The sequence below is a fragment of the Littorina saxatilis genome, linkage group LG3 (genome assembly GCF_037325665.1).
Source record: "Littorina saxatilis isolate snail1 linkage group LG3, US_GU_Lsax_2.0, whole genome shotgun sequence".
Classification (NCBI taxonomy): domain Eukaryota; kingdom Metazoa; phylum Mollusca; class Gastropoda; order Littorinimorpha; family Littorinidae; genus Littorina; species Littorina saxatilis.
Window position 1 is genome coordinate 77,654,582 of NC_090247.1, and position 14,442 is coordinate 77,669,023.

General features: G+C 40.6%; 1 protein-coding gene, 1 long non-coding RNA gene and 1 pseudogene across 2 annotated transcripts in view; all 3 read left to right on the top strand.

Moving 5' to 3' along the window:
- Window positions 1–14,442, top strand: part of LOC138963311 (probable ATP-dependent RNA helicase DDX10) — a 76,895-nt gene that overhangs the window by 16,990 nt on the left and 45,463 nt on the right. The window contains exon 8 of the mRNA XM_070335373.1: window positions 449–553. Within this exon, the coding sequence (XP_070191474.1) occupies window positions 449–553 (105 nt within the window). The remainder of the gene's footprint in view (window positions 1–448; window positions 554–14,442) is intronic.
- Window positions 651–10,693, top strand: LOC138961040 (mucin-5AC-like; annotated as a pseudogene).
- On the top strand, window positions 11,153–11,718 carry LOC138963310 (uncharacterized). Its single transcript, XR_011454778.1, has 2 exons — window positions 11,153–11,372; window positions 11,405–11,718. It is a non-coding gene; the product is annotated as an uncharacterized lncRNA (long non-coding RNA).

Sequence of the window (14,442 nt, forward strand, 5' to 3'; positions counted from 1 at the left end):
AGACTGATGTGTTGTGGGTGACAGAGCTACCTGGTGTGTGAATACTGAACAACAATATGATGTGTTGTGTGTGACAGAGCTACCTGGTGTGTGAATACTGAACAACAATATGATGTGTTGTGTGTGACAGAGCTACCTGGTGTGTGAATACTGAACAACAATATGATGTGTTGTGTGTGACAGAGCCATCTGGTGTGTGAATACTGAACAACAATATGATGTGTTGTGTGTGACAGAGCTACCTGGTGTGTGAATTCTGAACAACAATATGATGTGTTGTGTGTGACAGAGCTACCTGGTGTGTGAATACTGAACAACAATATGATGTGTTGTGTGTGACAAAGCCATCTGGTGTGTGAATACTGAACAACAATATGATGTGTTGTGTGTGACAGAGCTATCTGGTGTGTGAATACTGAACAACAATATGATGTGTTGTGTGTGACAGAGCTATCTGGTGTGTGAACTGCAACACAAGCTGTCCTTCCTCTACTCCTTCCTCAAGAGTCACCCCAACAACAAGATCCTGGTGTTCCTCCACACCTGTAAACAGGTGAGTCATGTCGTCATTCAAAAATCAGTTAACAAGTTCATCGTAGTTCACGATTTGTTGCGGAAATGATTGCTTGTCTGTAGTAATCCCTCACAACATGTTTCGACTGAGGTCACGTGAGTGTAGGTTTACTGTTTAGTGAGTGTTTAGCAAACACTTCAGTGATCAGTAAGCCATACACTTCACTCATCAGTAAGCCATACACTTCAGTCATCAGTAAGCCATACACATCAGTCATCAGTAAGCCATACACTTCAGTCATCAGTAAGCCATACACTTCACTTCAGTCATCAGTAAGCCAAACACTTCAGTCATCAGTAAGCCATACACTTCACTCATCAGTAAGCCATACACTTCAGCCATCAGTAAGCCATACACTTCAGTCATCAGTAAGCCATACACTTCAGTCATCAGTAAGCTATACACTTCAGTCATCAGTAAGCTATACACTTCAGTGATCAGTACAGTCATCAGTAAGCCATACACATCAGTCATCAGTACAGTCATCAGTAAGCTATACACTTCAGTCATCAGTAAGCCATACACATCAGTGATCAGTACAGTCATCAGTAAGCCATACACTTCAGTCATCAGTAAGCCATACACTTCAGTGATCAGTACAGTCATCAGTAAGCCATACACTTCAGTCATCAGTAAGCCATACACATCAGTGATCAGTACAGTCATCAGTAAGCCATACACTTCAGTCATCAGTAAGCCATACACTTCAGTCATCAGTAAGCCATACACATCAGTCATCAGTACAGTCATCAGTAAGCCATACACTTCAGTCATCAGTAAGCCATACACTTCAGTCATCAGTAAGCCATACACTTCACTCATCAGTAAGCCATACACATCAGTGATCAGTAAGCCATACACTTCAGTCATCAGTAAGCCATACACTTCAGTCATCAGTAAGCCATACACTTCAGTGATCAGTAAGCCATACACTTCAGTCAGTAAGCCATACACTTCAGTCATCAGTAATACACTTCAGTCATCAGTAAGCCATACACTTCAGTCATCAGTAAGCCATACACTTCAGTCATCAGTAAGCCATACACTTCAGTCATCAGTAAGCCATACAGTCATTTCAGACATCAGTAAGCCATACACTTCAGTCATCAGTAAGCCATACACTTCAGTCATCAGTAAGCCATACACTTCAGTCATCAGTAAGCCATACAGTCATTTCAGACATCAGTAAGCCATACACTTCAGTCATCAGTAAGCCATACACTTCAGTCATCAGTAAGCCATACACTTCAGTCATCAGTAAGCCATACACTTCAGTCATCAGTAAGCCATACACTTCAGTGATCAGTAAGCCATACACTTCAGTCATCAGTAAGCCATACACTTCAGTCATCAGTAAGCCATACACTTCAGTCATCAGTAAGCCATACACTTCAGTCATCAGTAAGCCATACACTTCAGTCATCAGTAAGCCATACACTTCAGTCATCAGTAAGCCATACACTTCAGTGATCAGTAAGCCATACACTTCAGTCATCAGTAAGCCATACACTTCAGTCATCAGTAAGCCATACACTTCAGTGATCAGTAAGCGATACACTTCAGTCATCAGTAAGCCATACACATAAGTCATCAGTAAGCCATACACTTCAGTGATCAGTAAGCCATACACTTTAGTCATCAGTAAGCCGAACACTTCAGTCATCAGTAAGCCATACACTTCAGTCATCAGTAAGCCATACACTTCAGTCATCAGTAAGCCATACACATCAGTGATCAGTAAGCCATACACTTCAGTCATCAGTAAGCCGAACACTTCAGTCATCAGTAAGCCATACACTTCAGTCATCAGTAAGCCATACACTTCAGTCATCAGTAAGCCATACACTTCAGTCATCAGTAAGCCATACACATCAGTCATCAGTAAGCCATACACTTCAGTCATCAGTAAGCCATACACTTCACTTCAGTCATCAGTAAGCCAAACACTTCAGTCATCAGTAAGCCATACACTTCACTCATCAGTAAGCCATACACTTCAGCCATCAGTAAGCCATACACTTCAGTCATCAGTAAGCCATACACTTCAGTCATCAGTAAGCTATACACTTCAGTCATCAGTAAGCCATACACATCAGTGATCAGTACAGTCATCAGTAAGCCATACACTTCAGTCATCAGTAAGCTATACACTTCAGTCATCAGTAAGCCATACACATCAGTCATCAGTACAGTCATCAGTAAGCCATACACTTCAGTCATCAGTAAGCCATACACTTCAGTCATCAGTAAGCCATACACTTCACTCATCAGTAAGCCATACACATCAGTGATCAGTAAGCCATACACTTCAGTGATCAGTAAGCCATACACTTCAGTCATCAGTAAGCCATACACTTCAGTGATCAGTAAGCCATACACTTCAGTCAGTAAGCCATACACTTCAGTCATCAGTAATACACTTCAGTCATCAGTAAGCCATACACTTCAGTCATCAGTAAGCCATACACTTCAGTCATCAGTAAGCCATACACTTCAGTCATCAGTAAGCCATACAGTCATTTCAGACATCAGTAAGCCATACACTTCAGTCATCAGTAAGCCATACACTTCAGTCATCAGTAAGCCATACACTTCAGTCATCAGTAAGCCATACAGTCATTTCAGACATCAGTAAGCCATACACTTCAGTCATCAGTAAGCCATACACTTCAGTCATCAGTAAGCCATACACTTCAGTCATCAGTAAGCCATACACTTCAGTCATCAGTAAGCCATACACTTCAGTGATCAGTAAGCCATACACTTCAGTCATCAGTAAGCCATACACTTCAGTCATCAGTAAGCCATACACTTCAGTCATCAGTAAGCCATACACTTCAGTCATCAGTAAGCCATACACTTCAGTGATCAGTAAGCCATACACTTCAGTCATCAGTAAGCCATACACTTCAGTGATCAGTAAGCCATACACTTCAGTGATCAGTAAGCCATACACTTCAGTCATCAGTAAGCCATACACTTCAGTCATCAATAAGCCATACACTTCAGTCATCAGTAAGCCATACACTTCAGTCATCAGTAAGCCATACACGTCAGTCATCAGTAAGCCATACACTTCAGTGATCAGTAAGCCATACACTTCAGTCATCAGTAAGCCGAACACTTCAGTCATCAGTAAGCCATACACTTCAGTCATCAGTAAGCCATACACTTCAGTCATCAGTAAGCCATACACATCGGTGATCAGTAAGCCATACACTTCAGTCATCAGTAAGCCGAACACTTCAGTCATCAGTAAGCCATACACTTCAGTCATCAGTAAGCCATACACTTCAGTCATCAGTAAGCCATACACTTCAGTCATCAGTAAGCTATACACTTCAGTCATCAGAAAGCCAGAAATGGTGAAGAGTGGCTCCAATGTGCTTTATTTTGTTAAAGAAAAGGTATCACATTGAGTACACACGCCATTACATACAGAGTTGTTTGAAAGCGTGGTACATGCTTCGCCCGTTTTGAAAAGCGAGTAAAAGGGACTCTTAACTCTACCAGACCGCTGAACATCCTGAACACGTCTATTCTGTCTGCTGGTTTCGTCATTTGTTTGCTGTTGGAAGATTATGAACACTTCTGGTGTTTGTGTATGGAGTTAGAAATACATATATTACACACTAATCAGTCATACAAAACGTTTGATACCTTTTTCTACAACCAAGGGGTCATAGTACATGTGGTAGACAGTCTATTGTCACATGATTCATGTCACACCAAATGTTTGATACCTTTTTCTACAACCAAGGGGTCATAGTACATGTGGTAGACAGTCTATTGTCACATGATTCATGTCACACCAAACGTGTGATACCTTTTTCTACAACCAAGGGGTCATAGTACATGTGGTAGACAGTCTATTGTCACATGATTCATGTCACACCAAACGTTTGATACCTTTTTCTACAACCAAGGGGTCATAGTACATGTGGTAGACAGTCTATTGTCACATGATTCATGTCACACCAAACGTTTGATACCTTTTTCTACAACCAAGGGGTCATAGTACATGTGGTAGACAGTCTATTGTCACATGATTCATGTCACACCAAACGTTTGATACCTTTTTCTACAACCAAGGGGTCATAGTACATGTGGTAGACAGTCTATTGTCACATGATTCATGTCACACCAAAACGTGTGATACCTTTTTCTACAACCAAGGGGCCATAGTACATGTGGTAGACAGTCTATTGTCACATGATTCATGTCACACAAAACGTGTGATACCTTTTTCTACAACCAAGGGGTCATAGTACATGTGGTAGACAGTCTATTGTCACATGATTCATGTCATACAAAACGTTTGATACCTTTTTCTACAACCAAGGGGTCATAGTACATGTGGTAGACAGTCTATTGTCACATGATTCATGTCACACCAAACGTTTGATACCTTTTTCTACAACCAAGGGGTCATAGTACATGTGGTAGACAAACGTGTGATACCTTTTTCTACAACCAAGGGGTCATAGTACATGTGGTAGACAGTCTATTGTCACATGATTCATGTCATACAAAACGGGTGATACCTTTTTCTACAACCAAGGGGTCATAGTACATGTGGTAGACAAACGTGTGATACCTTTTTCTACAACCAAGGGGTCATAGTACATGTGGTAGACAGTCTATTGTCACATGATTCATGTCATACAAAACGTGTGATACCTTTTTCTACAACCAAGGGGCCATAGTACATGTGGTAGACAGTCTATTGTCACATGATTCATGTCATACAAAACGTTTGATACCTTTTTCTACAACCAAGGGGTCATAGTACATGTGGTAGACAGTCTATTGTCACATGATTCATGTCACACCAAAACGTGTGATACCTTTTTCTACAACCAAGGGGCCATAGTACATGTGGTAGACAGTCTATTGTCACATGATTCATGTCACACCAAACGTTTGATACCTTTTTCTACAACCAAGGGGTCATAGTACATGTGGTAGACAGTCTATTGTCACATGATTCATGTCACACCAAAACGTTTGATACCTTTTTCTACAACCAAGGGGTCATAGTACATGTGGTAGACAGTCTATTGTCACATGATTCATGTCACACCAAACGTTTGATACCTTTTTCTACAACCAAGGGGCCATAGTACATGTGGTAGACAAACGTGTGATACCTTTTTCTACAACCAAGGGGCCATAGTACATGTGGTAGACAGTCTATTGTCACATGATTCATGTCACACAAAACGTGTGATACCTTTTTCTACAACCAAGGGGCCATAGTACATGTGGTAGACATGCTATTGTCACATGATTCATGTCACACAAAACGTTTGATACCTTTTTCTACAACCAGGGGGCCATAGTACATGTGGTAGACAAACGTGTGATACCTTTTTCTACAACCAAGGGGCCATAGTACATGTGGTAGACAGTCTATTGTCACATGATTCATGTCACACAAAACGTGTGATACCTTTTTCTACAACCAAGGGGCCATAGTACATGTGGTAGACAGTCTATTGTCACATGATTCATGTCACACAAAACGTTTGATACCTTTTTCTACAACCAGGGGGCCATAGTACATGTGGTAGACAAACGTGTGATACCTTTTTCTACAACCAAGGGGCCATAGTACATGTGGTAGACAGTCTATTGTCACATGATTCATGTCACACAAAACGTGTGATACCTTTTTCTACAACCAAGGGGCCATAGTACATGTGGTAGACCGTCTATTGTCACATGATTCATGTCACACAAAACGTTTGATACCTTTTTCTACAACCAAGGGGCCATAGTACATGTGGTAGACAGTCTATTGTCACATGATTCATGTCACACCAAAACGTGTGATACCTTTTTCTACAACCAGGGGGTCATAGTACATGTAGTAGACAGTCTATTGTCACATGATTCATGTCACACAAAACGTGTGATACCTTTTTCTACAACCAAGGGGCCATAGTACATGTGGTAGACAGTCTATTGTCACATGATTCATGTCACACAAAACGTTTGATACCTTTTTCTACAACCAAGGGGTCATAGTACATGTGGTAGACAGTCTATTGTCACATGATTCATGTCACACAAAACGTTTGATACCTTTTTCTACAACCAAGGGGCCATAGTACATGTGGTAGACAGTCTATTGTCACATGTTATCTAGTTAGATAAATGGATGTGCATAAGCACGAGCTTGGTTTTGTGATTATATCTGCGGCTTTTTTGTGTGTGTACGCCATGTATGCAGATTGTGTAGGTATATTAGTATTCATGTGTGAGTGCATGTGTATGTGTGTGTGTTGTATGTATGTGTGTGCGCCTGTCTGTATGCGTGTGTGTGTGTGTGTGTGCGTGTGTGTGTGTGTGTGTGTGTGTGTGTGTGTGTGAACGTGTGTCCGTGTGTATCTGTGCATGTGTGTGTTGATAGCATGTGTGTGTGTATGCGCACGCGTATGTGCGTGCGCACGCGTGGGTTTGTATTATTGTGACTGCATGGACTTCAACGATGAATTTGCTTTTGTACTCCTGTTCTTTTTGTGTCTTAATGCTGTATTTTGGTTTTGTACATGTGTATAGCAATGTCATTGTAAAGCGCTTAGAGCTTCTAGGTAAGCGCTCTATAAGTTTCCATTATTATTATTATTATTATTATGATTCATGTCATACAAAACGTTTGATACCTTTTTCTACAACCAAGGGGTCATAGTACATGTGGTAGACAAACGTGTGATACCTTTTTCTACAACCAAGGGGTCATAGTACATGTGGTAGACAGTCTATTGTCACATGATTCATGTCACACCAAACGTTTGATACCTTTTTCTACAACCAAGGGGTCATAGTACATGTGGTAGACAGTCTATTGTCACATGATTCATGTCATACAAAACGTTTGATACCTTTTTCTACAACCAAGGGGTCATAGTACATGTGGTAGACAGTCTATTGTCACATGATTCATGTCACACCAAACGTTTGATACCTTTTTCTACAACCAAGGGGTCATAGTACATGTGGTAGACAGTCTATTGTCACATGATTCATGTCACACAAAACGTTTGATACCTTTTTCTACAACCAAGGGGCCATAGTACATGTGGTAGACAGTCTATTGTCACATGATTCATGTCACACAAAACGTTTGATACCTTTTTCTACAACCAGGGGGCCATAGTACATGTGGTAGACAAACGTTTGATACCTTTTTCTACAACCAAGGGGTCATAGTACATGTGGTAGACAGTATATTGTCACATGATTCATGTCACACAAAACGTTTGATACCTTTTTCTACAACCAGGGGGCCATAGTACATGTGGTAGACAGTATATTGTCACATGATTCATGTCACACAAAACGTTTGATACCTTTTTCTACAACCAGGGGGCCATAGTACATGTGGTAGACAGTATATTGTCTCATGATTCATGTCACACAAAACGTTTGATACCTTTTTCTACAACCAAGGGGTCATAGTACATGTGGTAGACAGTCTATTGTCACATGATTCATGTCACACAAAACGTTTGATACCTTTTTCTACAACCAAGGGGCCATAGTACATGTGGTAGACAGTCTATTGTCACATGATTCATGTCACACAAAACGTTTGATACCTTTTTCTACAACCAGGGGGCCATAGTACATGTGGTAGACAAACGTGTGATACCTTTTTCTACAACCAAGGGGTCATAGTACATGTGGTAGACAAACGTGTGATACCTTTTTCTACAACCAAGGGGTCATAGTACATGTGGTAGACAAACGTGTGATACCTTTTTCTACAACCAAGGGGCCATAGTACATGTGGTAGACAAACGTGTGATACCTTTTTCTACAACCAAGGGGCCATAGTACATGTGGTAGACAAACGTTTGATACCTTTTTCTACAACCAAGGGGCCATAGTACATGTGGTAGACAAACGTTTGATACCTTTTTCTACAACCAAGGGGTCATAGTACATGTGGTAGACAGTCTATTGTCACATGATTCATGTCATACAGAAATGTTTGATACCTTTTTCTACAACCAAGGGGTCATAGTACATGTGGTAGACAGTCTATTGTCACATGATTCATGTCACACAAAACGTTTGATACCTTTTTCTACAACCAAGGGGCCATAGTACATGTGGTAGACAGTCTATTGTCACATGATTCATGTCACACAAAACGTTTGATACCTTTTTCTACAACCAGGGGGCCATAGTACATGTGGTAGACAAACGTTTGATACCTTTTTCTACAACCAAGGGGCCATAGTACATGTGGTAGACAGTCTATTGTCACATGATTCATGTCACACCAAAACGTCTGATACCTTTTTCTACAACCAGGGGGTCATAGTACATGTGGTAGACAGTCTATTGTCACATGATTCATGTCACACAAAACGTGTGATACCTTTTTCTACAACCAAGGGGTCATAGTACATGTGGTAGACAGTCTATTGTCACATGATTCATGTCACACCAAACGTTTGATACCTTTTTCTACAACCAAGGGGTCATAGTACATGTGGTAGACAAACGTGTGATACCTTTTTCTACAACCAAGGGGTCATAGTACATGTGGTAGACAGTCTATTGTCACATGATTCATGTCATACAAAACGTGTGATACCTTTTTCTACAACCAAGGGGTCATAGTACATGTGGTAGACAAACGTGTGATACCTTTTTCTACAACCAAGGGGTCATAGTACATGTGGTAGACAGTCTATTGTCACATGATTCATGTCATACAAAACGTGTGATACCTTTTTCTACAACCAAGGGGCCATAGTACATGTGGTAGACAGTCTATTGTCACATGATTCATGTCATACAAAACGTTTGATACCTTTTTCTACAACCAAGGGGTCATAGTACATGTGGTAGACAGTCTATTGTCACATGATTCATGTCACACCAAACGTTTGATACCTTTTTCTACAACCAAGGGGTCATAGTACATGTGGTAGACAGTCTATTGTCACATGATTCATGTCACACCAAAACGTTTGATACCTTTTTCTACAACCAAGGGGTCATAGTACATGTGGTAGACAGTCTATTGTCACATGATTCATGTCACACCAAACGTTTGATACCTTTTTCTACAACCAAGGGGTCATAGTACATGTGGTAGACAAACGTGTGATACCTTTTTCTACAACCAAGGGGCCATAGTACATGTGGTAGACAGTCTATTGTCACATGATTCATGTCACCCCAAACGTTTGATACCTTTTTCTACAACCAAGGGGTCATAGTACATGTGGTAGACAGTCTATTGTCACATGATTCATGTCACACAAAACGTTTGATACCTTTTTCTACAACCAGGGGGCCATAGTACATGTGGTAGACAAACGTGTGATACCTTTTTCTACAACCAAGGGGCCATAGTACATGTGGTAGACAGTCTATTGTCACATGATTCATGTCACACAAAACGTGTGATACCTTTTTCTACAACCAAGGGGCCATAGTACATGTGGTAGACAGTCTATTGTCACATGATTCATGTCACACAAAACGTTTGATACCTTTTTCTACAACCAGGGGGCCATAGTACATGTGGTAGACAAACGTGTGATACCTTTTTCTACAACCAAGGGGCCATACAGGGATGCAAAATAGCCGCCAAACGGCGAAAAAATCGCCGTTTTTACTTTTTGAAATCGCCGTTTTTCATGCACAGTCGCCGAAAAAAAAGAAGAGGAAAAATGTAAACCGAGCATGCCTCTCGGTGTTTATTCTCAAGCGGGCGAATCCGAAAGCCGTATTCTTAAACGGGCGAAGCTGTAAACCGTTTGTCATTTCCAAACACGTGAGCGCGGGCCTTCCCGAAAAATGGCTTCGTGCATGAAGTTCGTTGAACGCGGGTTTGAAAAGAAAATCAAGGAAAACGCAAAGAACGAGTGGAAATGGGAGTGGTTGGACAGAAACGTCAACGAGCAAAGAGTAGGCGATGTCATCCGCAAAATTGAAAAAGCCGGAAACGCATTTTGTGTGGCGTGTTCGAAACCAGTGGTGTATGGCAGCCGCGGCTTTGTGGCCATTGAATTTGAAGAACACATTCGACGAAAGCGTCATGTGAAAGCCTTAGCAGCTGTCAGCAAGAACACGACAATCGCTGGTAAGTAATATTATCGACATATAATTTGGCTTCAGAATAATAATAATCAGCCTAATCTGGGAGCAGAAAAAAGGCTCTGACGTCTCTTCTTCCCAAAGGGCTGCCCCAGAGGCATTCTCAGCAAATACAAAGAAGCCAGAGAAGAGAAAGAATACTGATATCAGAAATTTCTTTAGCAAAAAAACAAAGATGTCAGAACGTGTGTCTGTGTGTCTGTGTGTATCTGTGAATGTGTGTGGTCATAGCATGTGTGTGTGTATGCGCACGCGTATGTGCGTGCGCACGCGTGTGTTTGTTTGCGACTGCATGGATTTAAACGATGAATTTGCTTTTGTACTCCTGTTCTTTTTGTGTATTAATGCTGTATTTTGGTTTTGTACATGTGTATAGCAATGTCATTGTAAAGCGCTTAGAGCTTCTAGGTAAGCGCTCTATAAGTTTCCATTATTATTATTATTATTACAATAACTAATTGTGGACACACACATTATCACTTGCAATGCTTAATCAATACTCACAGCATAGACAGTAAGAATGTTTTCATTGTGTGACAAGGTTAAGAGACTATTTTTAAAGTTTTTCTATGACAAAATCCAGATGTTTTTATTTTATGCCAGAGATTGAGTGAGAATTTTTAGCTTCTTCAAAGACAATAAGATTAAGGATCTTGTCTTCATTTTGTGCCAGGTGTTGAGTGACAAGCCTTCTTTATGTGCAAGGTGTTGAGTGACAATGTTTAGATTTTTCACAGACAATAAGTCCAGATGCCTTCAAGTTCATTTGTGCCAAGAGTTTAGAGATGGTGTTTAGTGGCTTCAGTGACAGTAAGGATATAAGATCTGCATTGTGTGCCAGGGATTTGAGACTATGACTGCTAAGACACAACCATGTTTTTAATTGTCTGTCAGAGACAAAGTTTTAAAGTTTCAAATACATCCAAAGCAAAGGGATTTTTACAGTTGCCATTACAGACTTTGTGACTTGCCAATGCCTTCTTGTCAGTGCCATGGATTGATACAGCTTGCAGAAAGAGTGAGTCAACATATCTCTGTCTCCCTGTCCCTCTCTCTCCAAGTAATGTCATGTGGCTGCTTTGTACAAGTATATGATTGTCCGTATTTTCAATGATCAGAAGACAGAACACTCTAGTCTAATGACTGTTCATTTGGTAAAAATATTAGTGGTACTAAACTCTATAGTCTATAAGCAGTAATTTTGCTAAAGTAAATTTAGTAAAACAGTAAGTATTGTACATTATTTTAGACACTGTGAATATAAGGTTTTTTTAGGGTAATATTGCCGTTTATGCATGTTTTTGGTCATTAATTTGTTCATAATGCCCCGCCAGGGCGTTGCCCCTGGACCCCACTGGGGGCCTTCGGCGGCCCCCAGACCCCCGCCACTTTTCCTCTTTTTTTGTTTTTTTTGTTTGCATCCCTGCCATAGTACATGTGGTAGACAGTCTATTGTCACATGATTCATGTCACACAAAACGTGTGATACCTTTTTCTACAACCAAGGGGCCATAGTACATGTGGTAGACAGTCTATTGTCACATGATTCATGTCACACAAAACGTTTGATACCTTTTTCTACAACCAAGGGGCCATAGTACATGTGGTAGACAGTCTATTGTCACATGATTCATGTCACACCAAAACGTGTGATACCTTTTTCTACAACCAAGGGGTCATAGTACATGTGGTAGACAGTCTATTGTCACATGATTCATGTCACACAAAACGTGTGATACCTTTTTCTACAACCAAGGGGCCATAGTACATGTGGTAGACAGTCTATTGTCACATGATTCATGTCACACAAAACGTTTGATACCTTTTTCTACAACCAAGGGGTCATAGTACATGTGGTAGACAGTCTATTGTCACATGATTCATGTCACACAAAACGTTTGATACCTTTTTCTACAACCAAGGGGCCATAGTACATGTGGTAGACAGTCTATTGTCACATGATTCATGTCACACCAAACGTTTGATACCTTTTTCTACAACCAAGGGGCCATAGTACATGTGGTAGACAGTCTATTGTCACATGATTCATGTCACACAAAACGTTTGATACCTTTTTCTACAACCAGGGGGCCATAGTACATGTGGTAGACAAACGTTTGATACCTTTTTCTACAACCAAGGGGTCATAGTACATGTGGTAGACAGTATATTGTCACATGATTCATGTCACACAAAACGTTTGATACCTTTTTCTACAACCAGGGGGCCATAGTACATGTGGTAGACAGTATATTGTCACATGATTCATGTCACACAAAACGTTTGATACCTTTTTCTACAACCAAGGGGTCATAGTACATGTGGTAGACAGTCTATTGTCACATGATTCATGTCACACAAAACGTTTGATACCTTTTTCTACAACCAAGGGGCCATAGTACATGTGGTAGACAGTCTATTGTCACATGATTCATGTCACACAAAACGTTTGATACCTTTTTCTACAACCAGGGGGCCATAGTACATGTGGTAGACAAACGTGTGATACCTTTTTCTACAACCAAGGGGTCATAGTACATGTGGTAGACAAACGTGTGATACCTTTTTCTACAACCAAGGGGTCATAGTACATGTGGTAGACAAACGTGTGATACCTTTTTCTACAACCAAGGGGCCATAGTACATGTGGTAGACAAACGTGTGATACCTTTTTCTACAACCAAGGGGCCATAGTACATGTGGTAGACAAACGTTTGATACCTTTTTCTACAACCAAGGGGCCATAGTACATGTGGTAGACAAACGTTTGATACCTTTTTCTACAACCAAGGGGTCATAGTACATGTGGTAGACAGTCTATTGTCACATGATTCATGTCATACAGAAACGTTTGATACCTTTTTCTACAACCAAGGGGTCATAGTACATGTGGTAGACAGTCTATTGTCACATGATTCATGTCACACAAAACGTTTGATACCTTTTTCTACAACCAAGGGGCCATAGTACATGTGGTAGACAAACGTGTGATACCTTTTTCTACAACCAAGGGGTCATAGTACATGTGGTAGACAGTCTATTGTCACATGATTCATGTCACACAAAACGTTTGATACCTTTTTCTACAACCAAGGGGCCATAGTACATGTGGTAGACAAACGTGTGATACCTTTTTCTACAACCAAGGGGTCATAGTACATGTGGTAGACAAACGTTTGATACCTTTTTCTACAACCAAGGGGCCATAGTACATGTGGTAGACAGTCTATTGTCACATGATTCATGTCACACCAAAACGTCTGATACCTTTTTCTACAACCAGGGGGTCATAGTACATGTGGTAGACAGTCTATTGTCACATGATTCATGTCACACAAAACGTGTGATACCTTTTTCTACAACCAAGGGGCCATAGTACATGTGGTAGACAGTCTATTGTCACATGATTCATGTCACACAAAACGTGTGATACCTTTTTCTACAACCAAGGGGTCATAGTACATGTGGTAGACAGTCTATTGTCACATGATTCATGTCATACAAAACGTTTGATACCTTTTTCTACAACCAAGGGGTCATAGTACATGTGGTAGACAGTCTATTGTCACATGATTCATGTCACACCAAACGTTTGATACCTTTTTCTACAACCAAGGGGTCATAGTACATGTGGTAGACAAACGTGTGATACCTTTTTCTACAACCAAGGGGTCATAGTACATGTGGTAGACAGTCTATTGTCACATGATTCATGTCATACAAAACGTGTGATACCTTTTTCT